The sequence below is a fragment of the Crocodylus porosus genome, unplaced genomic scaffold, assembly GCF_001723895.1.
Source record: "Crocodylus porosus isolate Cpor-Errol unplaced genomic scaffold, CroPor_comp1, whole genome shotgun sequence".
Classification (NCBI taxonomy): Eukaryota; Metazoa; Chordata; order Crocodylia; family Crocodylidae; genus Crocodylus; species Crocodylus porosus.
In genome coordinates, this window is record NW_017728943.1 from 99,026,899 (window position 1) to 99,050,282 (window position 23,384).

Genomic DNA, 23,384 nt, shown 5'->3' on the forward strand with positions numbered 1-23,384 from the left:
CCTCAGCAGTTCAAATTGTTGTTAAATGTCTTATTTGGGATTAAAATATGTATACAACACATCAAATATTCATTGTGTAAGCATGATTAAAATGTATAATCCCTAAAAAGAGGTTTAAGATATTTTTTAAACTACACTGAACTTAATTAAATAGATTTAAGGGGATTGGAAATAGTATTTAAGAGATGGCCTCCAGCATAAACTTTAAGATGAAGAGAAGGTGGGGAATTAAACTAAAATTTGGGATGAATGTGATCTATCTGTTTTCCATCACTAACATTTTGACAACAGAGATGTTACTAAAGAGCCCCCTTTCTGGCCTGACCGTCTCAGCTGAGATGTTAAAAAATAATAAAGGACAGGGATACTGAATTACCCTCTCATTAGGCCCCAGGCAGCCACTCAGTTAAAGGTGCAAGAAGATCAGATTCCTAATCCCAACAATCACTTCTCTTGTCATACTACATAGATTTGGCAGGAGGCATGATTGTGGGATCAGGGATCAGATCCTGATCGTGCCCTGTTGCCAGTGCAGAGGGAGCCCAAGATCATGATCTCAGGCTCCCCCTGCACTGGCAGGTAACAAGCTGGTGTGCTCAGCTTGGATCATCAGTCAGCTGGTCAGCATCCCTAGCCTTAGGAGCACATGAGTCAAAGGCTCTGGTGCACCCCTGAGGCTGGGAGCCCTGCCACTCCCAGCCTCAGGGGCAAACTGGAGTCATGGGCTCTGATACGTCACCAAGCCTGGAAGTCCTGATCTCAGCCAATCAGCCTGGCTATGCATTCAATTTAAGGTGCAATGTTAATCATCCACAATGTTAATAAACAATTTTCTGTAATAACTTTGTGTCTCATTCCCTGTTTATTGTGCCATTAATTGCATGAATGTGTAATCAGTTTACTACTTAAGATGTGATCAACTGGTTAATCATGTCTTAAATGTAACATCTGCTAGGGGCTATAGTTTCCTTCGGGTTGAGTCTGAAGCATTTTGGTGGGCCACTAAGTTGATCTAAACTGAACTACCATATTGCGGAAGAAGCTAATACTGCTTGGGCCAGAGGTGCAACTGTTCTGTAGCAGTTTCCAGCTGTACATTCATAAAATAGCCAGTGTGGATGTAGAGGTAAAATTGGCCCTGCAATGTCTGTTCTTTTCTTAGTGAGGGCACTAATTCTGTTAGCTGAAAAGCTGTTGTTCAAATGTATCCTAATTGGGAATCTTTTTATAACAGGTCACTTGTTCAATGTAAATTTTTTCCTCACTTACTACGTCAAAATTTGGAAGACTCATCAATAGATCCACTTCCAGAGAAGATGAGAGAATCAGTGGTAAGAGTTCTTCTCCTGCTTCCCTTTGTTCAGTTTATATACTGGAAGACTGCAGTCCATCCATATGGTGCCCCTTAGCAAAGCTCAGCATTTAATAGAAAACACAGAAAATGGCAAAATACATATTCTGTTTCTTTAGTAAGAAAGGGGGCTAAGGAAGCTTCTACATCTAATCTCTACAGGATGGAAGCTGGGGGAGAGCTGTTTTGTTTGCTTTTAAGGTTTCTTTCCAATGTTTCAAGACAAGCAGCTCTAATATACTATCATCTTATGGTATGCACAGTTTCAGAGCATGGGGAACGTGAAAGGGTCACCTAGCTTAGACTAGAAATCAGCTGATGAAGAATTATGTGCCCTGCAAAGATTTACAGCATGCTAACTCACTTTGCAGGAGTTTAGAAAGTCTATCTTACCTAACACTTCAACAAGGCACAACAGACTGAAATTGTGACACCACTGAAGCTGGCAGCAAAACTCCCATTTACTTCACTAAGAGAGAATTTCAGCCTTAGTTTTGTCTGGCACAGATAAAACACTGTGGTTCCTCCTCTGGATTTAGGGAGAGATGCAGATGATCTGCAGGAATGCCTCTCTCTATGTGGAGAAGGCAGCATTACTGGCATGTCAAACAGAAGGCATAACCTATTTGCAGTTTGGAATGAGAAGAAGCAATCAGAATCCTGACCAGATAAAAGGCTACAAGACAACCTCCTCCTCTTAGTCTGTTCTTCGCTTTTTTTTCGAGCAGGCCAAAATGCCGTACCGTCTACCTCTCTTCTCTGGTTATACCACTGCACCTCATCCTCAACTTCCAAAGTGACCCTTTTCTACTTTCCTTGTTATCGGGTACTCTGGGCAGGGTCCTGACATGAGGAGTTCAAGCTAGCAGAGGACAGGGTTTCTAGAAAGGTTGTCCTGCTTTCCAGTAACCAGGAGCCTTACAGCAGCATAGTGACCACCTCCAAGCACTTGCATGTGTTAAACCACATACGCAGGTTTAAATAGCTTGCTTTTAGAAACCATACGTGGGTGGATCTAGAAGTGGTGTGGTAGCACAGTCACACTCCCCTTTGGCTGTGCTGCACATGAGCTCTCAGAGCTTTCATGTGGCTCTGGAGCTGGGGTTGAGTGCTGCTGTTGCCACTTGTCCCTTCCTTACCTATATCGAGGGAAAGGAGGAGAAGGGCAAACAGCAGCATTTTTCAACCCCTGGTTTCCAGAGCTCTGGGAAAACATGGGCTCCAGTGAGACCTTGCCCTGATCAGCTGGTGAGCTCAGAGCTTACTGTACATGCACAGCACAGCCAAAGTGTGGGGCCTCATCCCCTTGCCCTATTCCTGGATCTGCTACTGAAACCTTAGCCATCTAATTAGGATCAAATTGTTTTGGATGTGTTTGGCTACCAATTAAGGTTTCTTCAAATATATTAAATGTTTGTTATAAAGCTACCAGGGCCAGGGCCCACAGCTGAGATGGATGAGATGCTGGTTGGAGCCTGTGGACCAGATATAGTGCTGTCAGCCTAAGCCAGAGTCCCAGTAAGCAGACAGTGGTGGAGGCCAGGAAGGCTGGTGCCCCAACAAGGGCATAGAGGACTGAAAAGGAACAATATTAGATGGGTTGAGGGCCCACTGAAATAATTGGTGAGATCCTGAGAGCCTGGGCATGGCTGTATGGGCTGTCAAAAGCCACAAACAGCCCTTAAGGCAGTTGGTAACTAGAGTTAGAACAAGAGGGACTGGATCAGTGGTCCCATGGGGCCTTTGAGCCGCCTCCCAACCTTTTTATTTCTAAATAGTATCAAAGGCATGGCAGGTAAAGGAGAGGGTAGGACCCAAGACCCAGAGGAAGCAGGAAACACAGGCCACCAGGGGGCATCATAACCAACTCAAGAGCCTAATCCTGCTACATTTCCCCCTCCCCTCAATTTAGTCCTGACTATATGCCAAAATGAAATACTGTAGCTAGGAAAAATGCTGTGTTGTAATGTGGTTTTCTAGTATGGTTGTACTGTTAAGATAGATAGGACCTCTTTGTCTTGGTCCCCCTTTGTGGTTGAATATGTTTTCTGTTGCCTTTCCCTAATGAGAAACTGATTTCACACAGCGCTGCTCAGCTGTACATATCTGCAGTATATGCCTGACATGTAATTTGGTCTTTCTGAAAAAGGCTATTTTCACTGTTTGCTGCAAGAGCCTGCTAAAACCGTGCCTTCCTTTTTTCCTATGTTTGGGTTGTGTCCCTTTTACATACTAAATTTAAGTGAAAAGTCTCCAGGGTAAATTGGTGTGCACAGTGTTCACTCTTTCATGCTGGGACACAGATAATATTCTCTGAAGAGGAGATAGCAATTGTTGTTTAGTGCAGAGGCTGTTTGTCTGAAGCCCCTAAGTGCCTGGCACCTCTGTCTCCATTCAATAGTTTAACCAGTCTGTGAGTAGATTTTCACAATTGTTTAATAGGGTAGGGACTACAAGCAACTACAAATATATGTGAATTAGGCTTGAGGGACACAGTCAAAGGGCAATCTATCTTGATCTCATTCAATTGTAGTTGAATAGCTATCATATCCATCTCTGGTCTTGATCACTTTTCAAAAGCAGACTAAAAATAGCTTTTGAAACCACTGCGAGAAACTTTGATCAGTCTTTGAAGTGGGTATAATGTTATACAAGAATGAAAGAGAAACTTTACATGGCACATCTGTCTCCTCTTTGTTTTTCTTAGTATGCCCATGTGTAATGGCCCCAAACAAGTTTTTTAAGCCTCACCCACTATTTGCTGTATACCATGACAGGGAGCACACAATGTCCATTGCTCCTTTGATCTTTTCACCCATGTATAAGACATGCATCATATTCAATCTAAATGGGAGCCTTTTGACATGATTTTGAGAGGCAAATAACTGTTTCACCTCTCAAGGTGAAAGCAAGCATTTAATATTAAAATGAATTTGTTGTGCTATATGATGGTTCCATATGATGGTTCCATATTAATGTTAATAATAATAAATATACCATATCTAATGCTTAGCTACGTGACCTTTACTGTTTTTGCTTTGCTTGAATGGCTGTGTAAGAATCGTCAGCTTTGGAAACTGGAATAACAAAGCAGCTGTGGTGGATAATTGACCATTCAACTTTGAGAATGGAGCTTCCTAGCATTATAATTAATTTCTATAGGCATCCCTATGGTTGATTACTACATTAACCAGTGGCCTCAGGGTGTTAATGTATTACATTCAAACCCAGCTTCCTTCCTTGCCTCTAGTGCAGAGTTAGATAGTTAATAAAAGGATTTATACAGTGCTCAAAATGTATAATTAAAGACAAAAAGATAAAATAACAGTCTACAGTATGTTTTACTGTTTAATCTCTCAAGCAGGAGACATCCAAAATAGCTTTTAAAAACCATTTGTAAAATGAAGTGAGGAGGAAGTTGCCTTTTTGTCTGAATGTTCTGTTCTTATCCAAATTATAACACAATCCCAACGGTCGGGGTTATTTAGTTATTGAGTTTTTATTGTGATTGGAAGTCAACCTCATGCTCATAGGGCTAAATGCAATAAAGGGCTTGAGGTACTGAGATATGAGCAATTTACCAAAAGCTAGATGTAGGAGCTGATGCCAGCTGTCTGTTGCTCTGTATTAACTGCCTGTATGCACACTCCTGTCCCACAGTAAGTGGAAGCTAACCTGTAATAGCTTAACTCTTAGTGTAAGAACGGTCAGTTGCTGCACAGTGGCACAGCTTCAATAGGATGAATGGGGAGTGACCACTCCCCATGGAGGATAGGGATCCTGGAATATGTAAGGTGTGGATTTGAGTGTGTTGCGGAGGACTTTGAACTTTCTGGTTGAGTATTCCAAGCAATAGACCATTGTTAAACAGTGGGGCAACATTAGCTGCTTCTCTGGTTGTGTTTTCAAAGAAAGACAGAAACTGGTGAGAAAAGTCTGAAATTATGACCTGAGTGGATGCTTACTATTAAGACAAATCCATGATTTCTTGAGACCTTATTCTTGATTTTGAACCATGGGGTTGGTTGTATGGTTTCAGCCAGTTATTTAGAACCAAGGGGCATATATAGACATGGTCTGTGAGGTATGGGGGTGGTACCTTAATTAGTGCAGTTCAAGAGCTGTGCTAATTAAAAGTGCCCAGTCATTATGTGTATCAGTGTCCCCACGCTGAAAAATGGCAGTGGGGTACTTTGAACTAATGAGCTTTAGTTTAAAGTGCCCTACCACCATCAAACAAGCTTCAGTTTAAAGCTCCCCACCACCATTTTGCAGTGACACTGGAGTCTCCTGGAGCGCAGTAATTACCACACTCCAGCAGACTCAATTAATCAAGTCTGCTGCCACAGGCTGTAATTATAGTGCGTTGGAGCAGCCTCCCTGCACATGGATAGGAGCCCATGGTGTTTAGTTACTTTCTGGCAGGGTATCAACATAGTTCTTGAGCAGTACAGGAATGGGAAAGGAAAGGACAATTTTGAAGACTTGGCTTGAACAGAGTGGAGTGCTAGGGGGCAAAGAAAAGGCACTAGATAGGTGTTCTGACTCAACAGTCAGTATGTATGGTGTGGAATAATGTGGTCCCCAGGTTGGGGCATAAAGGTAGTTTTTTTGTAATGTGGGATAACTTTTACAGAGCTTTTGCTAATCACCAGATAGGGCCAGATAAGTATTTTCCCCCATGTGAATGCTCCTGGCTTTTGGTGGGTTTGGGTTTTTTTTTCATCTTCCTCTGAGGCATTAGGACTAACCACAGCTAAGGCTGAGGATTTTTGGCCTGGAAATACTGATGTTCCTGCAGGAGACCTATGGTTTTCTGGTTAGACGGCCTTGCTCTTCTGCACAGGGTCATGTACCAGTCACCTAACTGGGGTCAGGAAGACATTTCTCCCATAGGGGAGAATGGCATAGACTGTGAGGGATTTTGCCTTCCTCTGTAGCCTGGAGCATAATCCTTTTCTTAGCATCTTCTGAACACATATTAATACATTATTTCTGTGCTATTGCAGTGGCAGAGCATTGACAATACCTTTCTCTTCCTTACTGTAAGCTGTGGCATGTTATAGGTTGTTTTTAGTGTTTGGGGTGTTATGCCTTGCAGTTGTATTTTGGGGGATTTTGTGGGAAGGTAAATGATTGCCTGCAACCACAAGGGACTGGACTAGATATGCCAGGAGACCCCTTCCTGATCTGAGACAGAAGTTCAACAAACTGATTTAGCCTAAATCAGTGAAGTCTGATTATTACATCCATACAGGTTTATCCTAAACTAGTTTTGGCCATTTGGAAAACAGTGTATATACACTGAACTTCTGTTGTGTTATGGATTTGAACTGGTTTCTGATCACTTACACCAGTTTATGCGTAATTTCTGTCCCTAGCCCTTGAATCTCAGGGCTTTCCTCTGTTCAAATGCCAAAAGTGGCTGCAAAAAGTGGTGGTGTTAATGCATTTTAGAAAAAGGTCACAAGCCTTTTGGATACCAGAAAGTGCTAGGCAGCCTAAAAAAAAGTGGTCTGTAGTAGCTTCCCCTCTAATTTTCTAGTTCAGTAGTTTCTTCTCTGGAATATTTTCTCCCCGTTCTTGGGGCTGTTATTCCATTTCTGCTCTATATTTTCTCCAGCCTCCCTGCATAAGCACATGTAGGTTAGGTTGGCTGTGCAGCTGGAGAACACTGTAACCATCTTGAAATCAATGATGATACAACCAACATTTCAAGTCAGATGTTGGTATGTCCCAGTCAGCATTTAAGTATTTAAGAAGTAAATATTTAAATAAAGAACTAGCTGTAGCTTGGCATGGACTGGCATTAAGAACCTCTTTTTATCATAAATAGGAAGTATTAACCCTCTATAGTATGTGTGATCATACATCTTAGCCAAGTTTTTCACTTACTCACTGGAGACATTTGTGGCACCTCTAAAATACATGTGAACATTTTTAACACAGCCAAAAAAACATTGTAAATATGTTTACTGACAATGACATTTTAATCAGATGGGATATGAAGGATATGATATATACTATCTCAACAAAACAAAATTAGCTTTATAGATAGTCACTTAAGAGCACAGTTAATGTTTTCATTATCCATGCACAATGTTAGAGTTATGCCTTCATCTGAAAAACCCAGATCTTGAAAAAATTTGGACTGATATTCAGCTGGAATCAGTTTAGATCCATCTCTCTATCATGTAATAAATGTATCAGCCTTACATCTCGGAATACACTACAGAAATTCTCTTCCCAAGAAAAGCCACTTACATGATGTAAGAAAAAATAGTTTCATAGTTTCTAGGGTCAGAAGGGACCTGAGCAGATCATGAAGACCGATCCCCTCATCAAGTCCAACCCCCATCAGCTGGGAGTCATTTCTATGCCGCAAATAGGAAATGAATCCAGAATTTTAATAAATTGCTGCCATTTTAAAAAATAGAGAAACTCTATTGCAAGTCCATTTTATAAACTGACACAAATTTAAAAAATCTTATTTTTAAGTTTTCAAGGGCTATTGCCAACAAAGTTTAAAAATATGTCTTTAAAATCAATTTTAATAAATGTGAATAGGATTGGCAGGGGTTTTTTCAACAAACCTAGAATCTGAAAGAATAATTTCACAAAGCATAGAACAGAATATACTTTTATATTAAACAATAACAAATGTCATTTCAGTGCATGCTGTCAGTAATTCAGAAAAGATTAATTTAATTTATCCAGTTAAAAGAGTATTAACTTGCTAATTTTATATTAAACATTTTTCTTCATAGAAGGAAATCTTGAAATCAGATCTCATTGTCTGCGCAGTAGCTGCTGTTCTGTCATTCGCAGTCAGTGCCAGCACAGTGTTCCTGTCATTAAGGGTATGTATTATAATCCCCTCTTTTAATTCTTTTTCTATGGTATTATCTCTTTTTTGCAAAACCATGCGGTATCTTACTAGGAAAGAATAGGGAGGAGATAGGTTGAAGAAAATGTATTTACTGACAAAGATAATTTCAAGGCTTTTGATGCATGCTGCAGTTCAGTTATAGATATTTATATTAGGCACATTATTACAGGTTTGGTCATTGTTTTCCCTAAACTTTTCCATTGTATTCCTCTTTTATGATATAGAAGCTGGGGTTAGAAAGGGACTTGAACAAAAAGATACAACTTTGCTTTTTTCCAGTTTTAAAAGAACAAAGTTTGTTGCTTTCATTTCCTTAGACTCACATCTGCTCCACACCTGTGGAGCTAGGAACTTTTTTTTTAAATTGATATTTGCTGTCAGAAATATAAGAAAGATGAAATTGTTGTATATTTAAGGATGTTGTCTAAAACTATTGTCGATAAAACCTGATTCCATTTTTCCCCTCCCTTGTTTCAGCCGTTCCTCAACATAGTGCTATTTGCATTAGCATGGACCGTGGGATTTGTAACACATTACATACTTCCTCAGCTCCGAAAACACCATCCTTGGCTGTGGATTTCGCATCCCATACTTAAAAACAAAGAATATCGGCAGCGGGAAGTGAGAGGTTTGTAATAAATATTCTCTCAGTGTTGAGTAATGTCGCCTGCAGCTTGTTTTAAAAGAAAAAATAATCTAGCAGCGTTTTAAAGGCAGTCAATTTTTTTCAAAGCTGTTTTTTGTTTTACTTAGAAATATCCAAAGTATCACATCTGGATTTTTATAGTTCTTTTGGATGGCCTTGCACAAAGGCCAGAGAACTAAAGTATTGTCTGTCGATGGTAACACCATAGTAGGCAGATTTATGAGTAACATCTTTTCCAAAATTTCATTTTCATTTTGAGATGTTGGTTTGAATTTTGTCCACAGTCTTTTATTAAAACTATCCAGGTTTGGTGAAAACCAGTCAAGCCCAAATGTCTATGTAAACATTCTTCTCTATATTAACTATAGGCTAACAAAACTGCTAACAAAACTTTGTTCTTTATGAAGTTAGTATTCCATAATTCTCTGGTGCCCCTGAGGACCTATCAGCAGAAAGAAGGCAGGCCAGGGGAAAAAAAACGATTCTGTCATTCTATTCTCATTGAAACCAGAGTTTTTGGTTGTAGCTGTGTTGGCCTAAGGACATAGGTAGGCAAGGTTCTTTGGGTAGATGTGATATCTTTTATTAGACTGACTGAGTAGTTGGAAAAATGTTCTTTATAAGCTTTCAGACACAAGTGCCTTTCTTCAGGCATAAGGAGTGAAGTTCGTAGGCTCGTCTATGAAAGATGTTTTGTAAGTTCCCTTTGAGGGTTAGAATTGAGGATTAGAATTGAGGATTGGAACTACAAAACACCTTTCACTTCCTAATTTCCAGCTGTTTACTTTTTCACAGGCTGCCTCTTTTCTACCTTGGAGAACTCCGCTACAGCAATCTCCCTTGCTTACCTTTAGCATTATTTCCCCCTCGTTTACCCCCTCACCTCCCTTCTCTACTTGTTGTTTTCCTGATTTCCAGTTATTTACATTCTCACTGACCTCCTGTCACACTTAGCTTCTTTCATTCCTTGGAGATCTCAGATCAACAGAGACTCCCTATGCCTGAAGAAGGGTACTTGTGCTCGAAAGTTTGCAAAGAACATTTTTCCGACTACTCAGTTGGTCTCATAAGACATCACATCTACCCAAAGACCCTTGCCATAAACTTCACTTGACTTCAGTGGGAGCAAGATAGGCATTAGAGAGCCACACTTTGATTCATATTTAAAATGCTTCTTAAAATTCCAAGCTCCTCTACCACATATCCAGTCCCAAATTCTCCTCTTTCCCTTGGTTACTTTTGTTGTTTATTTCCTTCCCTTTATTAAATAGTTGCAAATGAAGATTCCTACCTCTTTCTCTTACCCAGACTATCGTGGGGCCTGTGCAATTTACTGGTGTCATAAACAGTCTCTCTTTCATAGTTGCTGCTAAGTGAGCGGGTAGCCCCATCTCTCTTAAGTGTTACATTTCATATGTCACTGACCTGAGCCTCCAAGTACTGGGTTTAGTGATTAGAGCATCAGGGCTTTTCCTTCAGGCTACTGGGAACCGAGCTGTTAGCCCACCTAGCCTTTAAACCTTACTGTGGTATAGATCTGAGATACTCTTTCCCCTCTGAAATTGGATATAAAACTTCATGAATGCTCTGACCTCTTGAGGCTTGGATTCAAATCTGAATTTACTTATTCACAAAAGGAATTATAGCACATTTCCAAGTGGATACATACTGCTATTTATTAAGCATCCTTTTAACTCTCTTTTGTTAAATGTAAGTTGTTTTATGACTGGAGTAACTTTGAGTGTGTGGGAAAGGGCTGCTGTTTCCTTTGGAAGGTAAAGGATCTTTAGAATATGAAGGAGGATGAAAATTTAAATATATTTGCCTTTCACTACACTGGCCCCTAATGCATGTTACATTTGTGGTACAGCTAAGGTGCTAATTGCACCATAAATAGTAACCCTGCCAAAAGATAAAGCCAACTTATGGCATTATAATATAGGAAATGAGCCCAAAAGATTACACATTATTCATAGAAGTTTAGGACTGGAAGGGACCTCAAGAGATCATCAGGTCCAGCCCCCTTGCTCTGGGCAGAAAGGACTGCTGGGGCCAAATAACCCCAGCAAGGTAATTACCATGCCCTAGTAGACTCAATTAATCAAGTCTGCTCCCACATGCTGTAATTGCAGCATGTGGGAGCAGACTTTAATAGTCTGCTGGAGCATGGTAATTAATGCGCTCCAGCAGATAGCTGGAAGAGTCTGCTGGAGTGTAGTGATTACTGTGCTCCAAGAAATCCCAGTGCCACGTGTATCAGTGTCCACACACTGAAAAATGCTGGTGTGTTGCTTTAAACTGAAGTTCGTTCAATGGTGGTAGGGCTCTAAAAACTAAAGCTCATTAGTTCAAAGTGTCCTGCTGCCATTTTTCAGTGCAGGGACGTTGATACACGTGATGACTGGGCACTTTTAATTAGCACAGCTCTTGAGCTGTGCTAATTAAAGTGTCTCCCCCACTCCCCACCTTACAGACCACATCTATAAATGCCCCTTGGTTCAAAATAACTGGCTCAAACCATACAGCTAACCCCATGGTTCAAAATCATGGTCTCCTTTTGAAGATCTCCAGGGTAGGTGCCTGCACCACCCCTGCTGGGAGTCTATTCCTAGAGTTTGGTCAGAAGAACCATGCAGAAGGTTTGGGTTTGTTTGGTTTTTTTAAACCCAGTATGAGACATTATTCTAGGAGTTGATGACCACTGCTCTTGGTTTTCCCCTGGGGCACTTTGGTGAATAGTTGTTCGCCTAGCCCCTTATGCTCACCTCTGATATATCTGTAAGCTACCACCAAGTTCCCCTGAAGTCTTCTCTTTTCTAGGTTGAACAATCCCGTATCTGTCAGCCTTCCCTTGTATGGCTTGCTCTAATCACATGAGTGGCTCTTCTCTGCATTCTCTCAAACTTTGCTACATCCTTCTTGAAGTGTGGCACCCAGAGCTGGATGCAGTACTCAGCAATGCTGAGTAGAGCAGGAGAATAACTTTATTAGTTTTGCTTGAGCTGCATTGGTTGATGCATACCAGTGTATTGTTTGCTCTGCTCATACTGGTGGATAATATTCATTTTATGGTCAATTATGACCCCCAGGTCCCTTTCAGACATGGTGATAGCTAGCATAGCACCATTGAGCCTGTAAGTTTGTTGTGGACCTTTCCTCACCAGATGGAGCACTTGACACTTCTCAGTGTTGAACAACATCTGGTTCTGGTCCACCCATCTAACTAATCTGTCTAGGTCCTCCTGGATTGTTAGCCTACCCTGAGGTGTGGCTGCACTTCCCCATAGCTTAGTGTCATTGGCAAACTTTGCCAGTGTGCTTTTCACCCCCCACATCCAGATCATTAATGAAGATGTTAAAAAGCACTGGTCCAAGTACTGAACCCTAGGGGACTGCACTGGCTACCTTCGACCAGGGTGACACAGATCCATCTACTAGTACTCTCTGGGTCCAACCCCGCAGCCAGTTTCCCATCCACCTGACCTTTGAATTGTTGAGCCCAGCCCCTTAGTTTTACCTTGAAAGCCTCACAGAATGCCAAGTCAAAGGCCTTCCTAAAGTCCAATAAATGATGTTGACCTCATCTCTATAATTTAAGGTACAAAACAGATGAGCTACAAAAATATTATACATTATAGGTGAACCATGTTTGTGGCTCATCTGTTTCTTACTGCTGTTGAACCGATCAGCAGGATGGGAGCAGCCCCAGGTCCTGGATCCAGTACCTATGTTGGATCCCCAGAGGCAGATGTGGGGTCAGGGAGAGAAGACTGAGCCTGGTATTCAGAGAGCATCTCCCTGATCTTGGGTTCACTGTGCCCCAGATTTAAAAGCTCTAGCTCTAGCTGCATGCCTGCTTCTTTAAGTTCACTCATGGAAGTGGCAGCTGAGGAGCTGGGAGCTCCCCATTCCCTAGCTGCAGGCAGTGCTGTGACAGCTGAGAGTTGTCTGTGTGATGAAGGTACTTGCTGAATGCTCTGTGAGGATTAGACCAGGTGTTTCTTGTCATTTGTTCATGTGTTGTTGCTAAGAGCTTAATTAAAGTAAAAGATTAGTGAGGCCTTGTATGTAGTGATGCAGTTAAAATTAAGCTCATCAGAAAAATGCAAAGGTTTGTACTGCTATTGGTCAATCATAAGGAAAGTTCGTAGTGTAAAAGTGTAAGTGGCTGTGAGTCAACAGCGTAGCTTAGAAGTTATAAATTGGCTAGCACATCCAGAAATCAGCAGAAGGAAGATGCAACATTGTGAGAGAAGCTACTAATTTAAAGATTAGCTGCTGACCTGGATTCAGTGAGCCCGTGGATCTCAAGGAGCTCAAGGACTGAATACCAGGGTCCTTCCCAGTACCCCTTGGACAGTGCAGTTCGAAGACGCCTGACTTTGCTAAGCTTTATAGAAGAGGAACTTGTTGTACATCAGGCATCAGAGGGGACTGCTGATAAATTGCTGATGTGAATTGTTATTGTTTGTCATTGTTGTCTTGTTATACTACGCGTAGTTGTATGTTTCTTAAGTCAATAAACCTTTCTTACCTTTTTATTCCTGACCGCTCTCTCAATCCCAAACCCTCCCCCTGGCGGCTGGAACAGGTGCTTTATGGTGTGGGGTACAGGCAGCTGGGGAGCAGAGAGCTCCTAGCTCCCTATCTGCCCATGTTGTGCACATTGGATCTCAGTACCCAGTGAGCTTTAAAGTTCATACCTACAGCTGGGCTGCAGCTCCCTTTTTCAAACCTCTCCAGGCACTTGGACCCAGGCACTGAGGAAAGGCTCCCTATTTTCTGGCTCCCAGCACTCAGAGCTCTTTAAAGCTTTCCTTCACCTCCACCACATGGAAGCAGCAGCTGGGGAGTAGGGAGCTGCTGTTTTCATGGGCAGGAGCTCCCATCTGCATACCCACTTTTTAAAGGTGTGGCATGGTGGGGGGGGGGGAACATTGTGAGCCTGACTTCAGGAAGAGGCTCCCCATGTGGAATTGCCCATAGAAGCAGCATGTGGGAAGTGGGGAGCTTTCACATAGCACCAAACTGCCTTGCTCTGTAGTTTGCAAGTGGGCTGCAGGGCATTCTGCTCACACAGGGGGAGCCCTGCAGGCTCCCAGCATGTAACTCCCGCATGCTGGCAGCTGGCAATCACCTGACCGGGGTTTGAGGAATTTTTATGCCCTATCCCCAAAACTGTGTGACCTGGCATGCACATCTGGCATGGCATGTGTCTCTCAGTTTTTGGGGATAAGGCATAAAATTTCTCAACCCCCAATCATGCAATTGCCTTAACATCTGCCAGCACCCACTGATTTGCCATTTCTGAGTCCTGTGACCTAGGTGTAGGACACTGACAAACAGGCTAACATTTATACTGGGATTATTTGCCACTTTATGTTATAGAGAGGAAAGTGCTTTCTTTTAGTAACACACATTTGTTAAATACCCAAATCCTTTCAGAGAAGTTAAAGTTACCTGTGATTAAATCTTATATTAAAAAAAAACTTTTGAGGCACATATAGATAGATAATGCATAGATATAGCCAGATAAATTCATATATATATGCCTGAGAAGTTTATATACTTGTAAATGATAGAATCCATTTTCCCTGGATTTCTGCAGGGTGTAGTACTTTGCTAGCAGAAGTAATATAGAAGCTAAAATAATGCCTTTCCAAGGCTCCTGTGGCAATGGGAACTCACTTGATAACACAATGATGGAATGATGCAAGAGAAGGATTTAAAAAAAATATGATTTCTCACAATAGAATTAAAAGTGTGAATGCAGAATCTAACACCAGTGATCTTTTATCTGGTACCCTGTTTTTATGAATATAAATCTTAATGCTTGTTTATCCAGACGTCTTGTAAGAGAGGTAATACAATACTGAGAAGTAATGTTCAGCTTTCCCATCTTTTCACTAGTAACATTCAGTTCAGCAACCATCCATACTTTCTATTCATTTTTACCTGTTAATTGGTGCACCTGTAGTAGCTGTAGCCTGAGATGACTGAGCTACAGCTTTTTAACTAACGTAGCGGCGTAACGTGACTCCTGAACATCCTGTGGCAGCCAGGCACAGGGTAGTGTCCCTGGCTGTGCTGCCAGCAGCACAGCAACTATCAGTCTGACAGTGCAATGACTTCTATTTTTCCACACCTCTTACAATAGTGAAATAACCCTTGTACATCACAACCACTTTTATACCATGTGTGCTATGGTGTAGTCTGTAAGGAAGACACGTGTATTTAAAAGCTAGCCTAATTGCTAGGAGATTTCCTTGTTTAACAATTTGAGGCAGAACTGTTTTTACTCTTAGACATATATACTATACAATTTGAAGGGCATGGATATTGAAATCTGTAAATTTTGATCTCCTGCATCTCAAGAGGAAAGTTAAAGTTTAATGGAACAGTGCAACTTTATTGATAGTTTGGTCTTGCTAGTATCTGCAGGCTTCAGCAGGTGATGCCTTGATATGTAGGAATAGCTGTAAATATTTTAGCATCTCAGGGACTGCTTTCCAGTTCTTCTGCAGTTCTTTTCAGCAAGCAGTCTAGTCAGCTTTCAGAATTATGGCTTTTTTCAGTCTTGTCTTTGCTCCCAGCCAGAAATTTGCTTGTCATATCTTGATGGATCCTATGCCTTAATCATCCTCAATATATGTTCTTGAGGTGTTTGAAGAGAACATTGTCAGAACACAGACTACTGGGGGACCTCAGTCTCTTTAACTAGACAACAAAAGGATTCAGATTTCTGTCTGCAAAACCATGCATTAAGGATTTAAACCTCTCTGAAAACTCAATCTTCAAAACTATTACTTTCAATCTCAAACTTGGGTATGCAGAAGCACCCAAGAGACTTGATTGAAGGTTGCCTTTTAACTTTTATTGCAGTATGCCGAAGAAAGTGTGCTAGAAATGCAAATCTAATTAATGATTGTATTCCAGCTGAAATTTATTGTTTATACAGGGTTCATCTGCTTAATAATCAGCAACTCTGTGAATACTCTGGTTTTGTTGTTATGACACATGAATTTAATCATAGAAGACTGCTAGAAGATACTTGCATTTGTCCTGATTAAATCTGTCTTTATTCATTGAAAAAATTTCTTTTTCTTAAAGATGATGACTCAGCTTTTTAAAAGGCTGAGGCCAGGCTAATCCAGACTCATTTGTTGTTCTTTGGGATCAGTGGTATCACTCTAATGAACAATTCTCTGGGTCAGTGAGGTGGAACCAGGGTATTTTCAGACTATTTTCTAATACGTTTATATAGTCTGTATTGAGTTTAAACATTACAGCAATGTGCCCAGAGTCGTATATTACAGCAGCTGATCTCTCTTTGCTCTCTTGGGTTGATGCAAAGTCTTCCTACTCTAGGTTTGACAGAAGATTTGTATAATCCTTGCTATGGAGGAATGTCTGAAGGACCAGTTACATTTTATTTAGAAGACCTTCAGAAAAAGTTTAAGACTAAAACTCGAGGGTCTATCACCCATCTGAAGAAGAACAGTGTCCTGGCATTTTAAAATGTCAACATGATGCTTCTCGAGACTATGAAAGATACACATGACACACATCATTACCCATTGATAGTTTTCACTGCTGGGTCTTAAAAATTGAAAGAGCACCTCAGAGAGAGAATGATTGTTTGTAATTAGAGCAAGTGACTAGGGATTTAGCTTCCATAGGTCAGTTCTGGGCTCTGTCACTGACTTTGGACAAGCCATTTGGACTCCCTGTATCTCTGTAAAATAACTATTATCATAATGCCTCCCACTACACCCTTAAAAGGTAGTTAATCTATCACCTAGCATTATTTCACTAAGTGCAGCCAGCAACTTCTGTTGTACAGATCTATACAGCCTATGCAGAGATACAGGAAGCAGACTAAGGTCAGAGCTAGGTAATCCAAGCATGCCACAACTCATGGCTTCACCTGTGTGCCCTGGCAGCATATATGTCATTGCTCCACCCATTGTGAGGGGGAGGGGACACCCCTTTCCTTTTGGAGTAGCCTATGAGAAACCAAATATTTATGCAAGAGAATAGTTGGTATCTATTTGGTTTGATGGGCTAGGACCATTATATTTTCTTTCTCCTGTCACACCCACAGAGTCGCCTTCAGTTGTTGTTGGCAGAGGTCTACACAGCAGAGAGTCATATCAACTCTGCAGAGAGAGAACAGGACAGTTCATGCTTTTGACTCTGGCTATCTGGTGGGTCAGCAGTTATCTCTAGAACTGGTCAGCACATGTTTGCCAAAAAATCATCTTCCCAAAATATGGTGTTTATCTGAAGCCAAATATTCAGAGACACATTGATTAACCCAAAAACTTTACTAGAAAGATTTGAAAAAGAGAGGAAGAGATCATTGAACTGTATAGCTTTGTGGTTAAGGCCTCGGCCTACACACACACACTGTCCTGAATTGGAAAGCTTAGGTTCCAGTCTGAAAACAGATATTTTAACACTGTTCCGTTTTTGTTGACACATTCCAAATGGTCTGCCTGTGTTCCAATATGGAACAAAAACCAAGTTTGAAACCTTAAGGCCAAGTACAAACACTGGAGGAGGTTAAATTGGGTTCAAAATGGCCACCTGATTTAAACTTAGCTCATCCCGGTGCCAACTACACTTACAGACTTGGTCTTAGTGACCAGCAATCAGTCTAAACCTGTAACTGTACAGAAGTTCCATGCACACAAACTGGTCTAAAAATTGGAGAACCCAGTTTAAGATAAACCTGGAGCTATGTAGTATCAAACTTATTCAATTTCGGTCAAACTGGTGCATGGAACTTCCCCTGTACTGGACCCACCCTGGGGGTGCTCTTTTCACTTCCCCCTTCCCCTCACACTTGTCTATTTTTTGCCCCCCCCCTCCCCTCTCATCTCTCCCCGGACCCTTGCTTCCCCACTCCAGTCAGCACTCTCAACTCCCATCCCACAAGCTGCTCCAGGTGCAGCTGCTTTTATCCGCATTCACTACTGCTGGAGCCAAGCAAGTATGTCCCAGTGCAGGGAGGGATGGTACGTGTGCTGGAGAGGGGGGCAAGGTGCTAAAAGTAGCCCCTGATCCCCTAAGCCATCCCATGCAACTTGCAAACCCTCCTGATCCTGTCAGACACACCTGGACCCCAGCAAAACCTTGTGGGTTGCACCTGTCCCTTCCCCACCCATGGGTCACACCTTCCCCACCTCACTCACAGGTCATGCCTACCCCCACAGGACTCCTGTGGGTCCTGCCTGCGCTCTCGGCCCACCTATGTGTCGCACCTGCCTCCCCACCCCTCACAGTCATGCCTCCCTCATCCCCCAGGAGAGAGCCCCAATCTCATCCAGCCTGCTGGACCCCCAACCTCCCTACTAGCCCCCACCCCCCTCCTGACTTACCTGATATTGGACAGCCATGTTGAACCAATTTAACCTCCCACTAACACCCCTGAATGTCTATACTTAGCCCAAAAATTCATGAGACAGAATTATCATTCTCTAACCAGCTCTCTTTGCTTCTGCATTGATTACATTCAGGACATGTTTTCAAGTATTTCAAGCGTCTGCTCTACTCATACAACCCAAGAACAAAGACATATGTCAGAGGCCTGTATTACCTATTCCTTAATCAGGCCCTGAAACAGCAGTATCAGTGGATAAAAGTAGAACTCAGGAAGCTTTGGTATGTTTTATTCCAAACTCTGTCACTGATTAACTGCATGGCTTTTGGCAAATCATTTAATTTCTCCGTGTCTCTGTTTCTCTACTGGCAACCTGGGAATAATGATATTTTTATAAAATGCCTTAAGATCACTAGAGAAAAAGGTCTATGTATATGCTGCTACTAATATTAATAATAATTAGTACTGCACCAAAAACAAGTAAGTTTATGAAGCATCGAGATCCTGCTTTTCTCCTCTTACTGACATTTTGAGAGAGAAGATTGACAAGATTCAAACTCCCCCCTACTCTTTTTTTTTTTTCATGTTCTCTCTTCTCTTTTTAGTAAAATTAATGTTGTCTCTCAACTGGTCCCCGGTCTCATAACTTTCTTTTCCCTACTTTCTTTCATTGTCACCCGTTAATTGGCTTGTCACAGTTCTGTAGGTCTCTTTCCTTATAATACAAGAATAATTTGGTATTCTCCATCCCCACGCTGTCCACCCATAATATTTCTTGCATCTCTGATTACCACTGACTCCTGTCTTTAGCCTTTCCCTCTTGCTTCCTGAACATATAATCTGCAGCTGCTACTTTGAGCTCCTCTCCTTTCATTCCATCCTGGGGCCTCTTTAATCTACCACTTCCACTCCATTGAACTTGCCCTTGCTAACATGTCTCATCTTTTCAGGCTAGATTTTGAGACCTTTTCTCTACCCTCTACCTTTCTTCTGCTTTTGATCTTGTTAGTCATATTTTTCTTGTCATTCCTTCCTCAGCAATCTTTCTTGGTCCTCTGTCTCTTTCTAGGCATTTCTTCTTGCCTCTTTGGGTGATCTTATCTGCACATGAACCATCAGTCATTTTCTCTTTGTACCCTGACTCCTCTCATGTATACAGTCTATTCCTAGTTTGTCTCCATCCATTCATTCACCCATCTAAACATGTTTACCTTGTGGCTAGGGACATACATTACACATAAACGAATTTAAGTGCTCAGAAACTGGTTTAAACCTGTAACAGAACAGATGTTCAGTGTATATACACCGGTTTGAAAATGGCTGAAACCAGTTTGAGATAAACCTGGTTGAATATAGCATCAGACCTAACTGATTTGAGTCAAACTGGTTTATGCAATATCTGTCCCAGACCCCTTCCTAGTTTAAGTTAAATCAGAGTTCCCCAGAATCCCAGATGGTTTGCTGGGCACGTCTCTGCTCATTGCACCAGCATGGCAGGGCTGGCCACTCCCCTCTGCTTCCGAACTATAGCTCCGGCAGAGACTGCAGGTACAGCAGGATCTGCCTGGCTTCCTCCTGCTTTCCCGCTCCCCCTCACCACTCCCTGGTAAAGCAGGGATTCCCCTGTCCCCTTTGCCTTAAATAGACACCTGTCAGCATTAGCTAGCATACCACACGCTGGCTACAGTCTGTGCTGTGGCAGACAGGACTGTGGCTTAGGGCTCTCTGGAGCTAATCAATAGGTAGCTGGTAATGCCCCTTTATTCCTTCATTGGAACAAGTTGTTTAAGTAGAGCTTGAACTAATGAGAGATCCTTTTGTTTTTCTGATGGGGTGATAAATGCTGTGTAAACCTCTGCTGGATCCCTGGCTGACCAGCGAGGGGGAAGGGGAGGAACCCCTCCCTTATTAGAGCATCCTGCCAGGGCCTGGCCATGCCTCCCTTTGGCTCAGCATTATGGAAGGGAAGGGAGGGCTGCTCTTGCACCCCCCCCAGCTTCTAGCCTGAGCCACTGCAAGCATGTACCTGCATTTTTTCAGTCCAGAGGGGATGTCTGTGTGGTTACAAACTGATTCAGCATAGGCAGATAAGACTCACCTGGAAAGATTGAATCAAGTCAGGCTCAGACTTTCTGAATGTCTGTTCTTAGCCTGTATGTCCTAGCTGCCTAAAGTTTAAATGGTCTTGTTTAGCAACAGTATCTTCTTTCTTAAGCCCTTCTCTTTTCCCTGCATTTTGTGTAGCTCCATTGTTCTGGTCTGAGGGCAAAAGGAGGGATAGATAATTCAGAATTTTCCTTCCTCCTTGTCCCTTACTATATTGTTTTCAAATCATTCCATCTATTTGTCCATGCCCTTTGTAAAGTCTGACCTCTTCTTTGTTTCCACATTGCTAAAACTCTCTTCTGGCCTTAACCACCTCCTTCCTTGAGTCTTGCAACCATCTGCTCTCTAACCTGTCTTGATACATTGATCCTCCCCACTTTCTCTTCAGTCCATTCAACATGTAGCTGCTTAGAAGAGTTCAGTTTTGGGTTGGGGCAGGTGGGTAAGCCTGTGTTGCAGAATCCAGGAGCACTCTGTGCTCAGAAAAGCCTCTCTTTGTGTTTATGTGCAATGTTAGAAGGGAAGTATAAAGAGGTGTTCAGCCTTCACAGGCTGAAACCCAGCAATAGGTGACTGGCAGTAAAAAGTCCATGCCTTTGGGAGTCTGGGAGTCAGCTGCAACTGATGATTAGAAAATTAGGGTGGAGCCATGAGGAGGGTTAAAAGCCTCAGGAGCAGTGTGCAAGAGAGATGAGCAGACTGTGATGCTAAGGAAGAAGTACAAAGCCTGTGTGGTCCTCTTCAAGGCCTGAAGAAAGACATCAGATTTTAGTTTTGTTTTTTTATTTGCATGCTTGTTTGTTTTGTTTATTGTGGGGATAAGGTGGCCACACGTAAAATAAAGTGGCTGGAAACCCTGAACACAGAAGCCTGTCCCCTGCAGGGGTATTGCTCAGTATTAATTTACTTTCTGCAGAATATGGGTGTTATTTAGAAAACTTCCCTCTGGTTACCCATGTTTTCCCTGAAACTTAAAAGGCATGAACCTGTTTTTCCCAAGCAGTAGGTTATGCCCTACTGGGGAGAAGCATGACCGTCTCCTACAAGGGATGTGCACAAATTGCAGTGACGATTGGCAGCACCCCCATGTCAGCCATTCTCATGCCACCCTGCTGCCGCCTCCTCCCCACCTCCCCAGTCACTGGGCAAATTGACACCAGGGTGGAAGGGGCAGAGGTGGCACAGGGTTTGGGAAACACTTGCATACAGCATTTATTTCCTAACTAGTGAATATACTGGTACATGACTGGAATTCTGCCTGTGAGATGGGCTCACTGTTGCTGACTGAAGTGGTCTTTGTACAAAAGAAACTGGAGAGAATTTTACCCCCCTTGGGAGCAAGGTCACATGTAGTTAAATCTGAAGCTTGTTTATATCACACATTCATCTTGCCCTTCCTTCACCAGTGCAGTAATAATGAGACATGACACATATGTAGTGTAGTGTAATTAAAATGTTGCTCATTTTTTAGTTCCAGTGTATATACATAGTACTTCGTTTGTGCATATGAGACTCTCATGGGGGCAGAGCACTTGGCTGCTAGTAACTGGTGATTCTAATAACTGGTAGAACACTGCTGGATCCACACAAAGCATATCTTCTGCTGCCATTGAACTATCATGTTGATCCTGTATCCCAAATGTATATTTTCGTTAGAAATCCACTAGAGCAGCAGTCAGCAACCTTTTAAAGCTCTAGGCCAGACTGATCCAAGTCAGGGGTGGTCAAGTACTAGGACCCAGTCCCTGCTGCTGCTTTTCTGGCAGCAGCACAGGAAAAGCACCTGTGCTAGTGCTTTTCCCCATGGTGGCAGAGGAAAGCGACTATTGCCAAAGGCTTCTTTTCCCCTGACTAAGTGCCACTGAAGCCCTATGTCTGTGGGCTGGCTTAAATGGCTCTGCAGGCTAGTTCCAGCCTAGAGGCTGTAGGTTCCCAACCCTTTTCACTGATGCTGAAAATTTGGTTGCACTAAGTTCAGAAATCCCATAAGCTCACTTTTTCAAATTGATACCATGGCCTAAAAGATCACAACACATGACTGAAAGTTTGCTGACCAAACAGAGTCAACAAAGACATTTTTCACAAGGTGTGAGACCTCTCTAGTGGCACACCAAGCTAGCTGACACTGACTTTCACACTAATTACAGCCAATTTGTCACAATTGTAATTATGTTGCTATGGCAAAAATGGAAATGTGTTTGATATCCAAACAAGGTTGTTCTTGTATCAGGTACTCCAATGCTGGAAAATTTCTTTTCCTGACGTTCTGCTTTTATCAGATATGTTTGTGTCTGGCTTCTGCTCTATCTCCTTTTTATAACAGCTTATTTTTAAGGGTTCCTTTGGGATAACAGCCTAGCTTCTATATTAATGCTTCTATACTGTTTAGCTTCTATATTAAAACTTTTCATGGCTAGGTTTCAAAGCCTGGTCCACTTTACCAAGGAGGTCTGTATAATGATTCCCATTTTACAGTTGGGGAAACTCATTCACAAACTGGTGGAGTAACTGGTCCAGGATTATCCAGTAAAACTGGGAGAGAGAATCCATTTGTTCTTAGACCTAGTGCTCTGTCTGATAGACTATACTGCCCCTCCACCCACATCCCAGCCACTTGAAATGTACAATCTATTTAGTAATATTTAATAATTGGATTAGTTTAAAGCAGAAAAGTGGCAAAAATATGAGAAATAACAGGTTTTTGACAGCCAAAAATATGACATTAACAAGCATCTGCCTTTAGCATGTACCATCATAATTTATTTACCCATATTTTCTCATATACAGCATACCCTGGAATAAGATACATTCCTGGTATTTTAAAGGCAGCATGAATTTAAAAGATCTTTCCTTATAGTGACTGAAGAGTGGCAGCTAGGGAACTGAGCCTGCTTGTTGTTTCCCTCCTCCTGTGAATCACATGCAGACTTTACTTTTTCTTTTGCCTGGCAGAAGGTTAACCAAACGAAACTTATTACTGTATTTCCTTGCTTGTAATGTATGCTTC

General features: G+C 42.0%; 1 protein-coding gene across 1 annotated transcript in view; it reads left to right on the plus strand.

The window, feature by feature from the left end:
• PCNX2 (pecanex homolog 2 (Drosophila)) overlaps positions 1-23,384 on the plus strand; it is a 258,890-nt gene that overhangs the window by 108,413 nt on the left and 127,093 nt on the right. Inside the window, 3 exon segments of the mRNA XM_019549852.1 lie at positions 1,235-1,331; positions 8,119-8,211; positions 8,718-8,868. Coding sequence (XP_019405397.1) covers positions 1,235-1,331; positions 8,119-8,211; positions 8,718-8,868 — 341 coding nt within the window.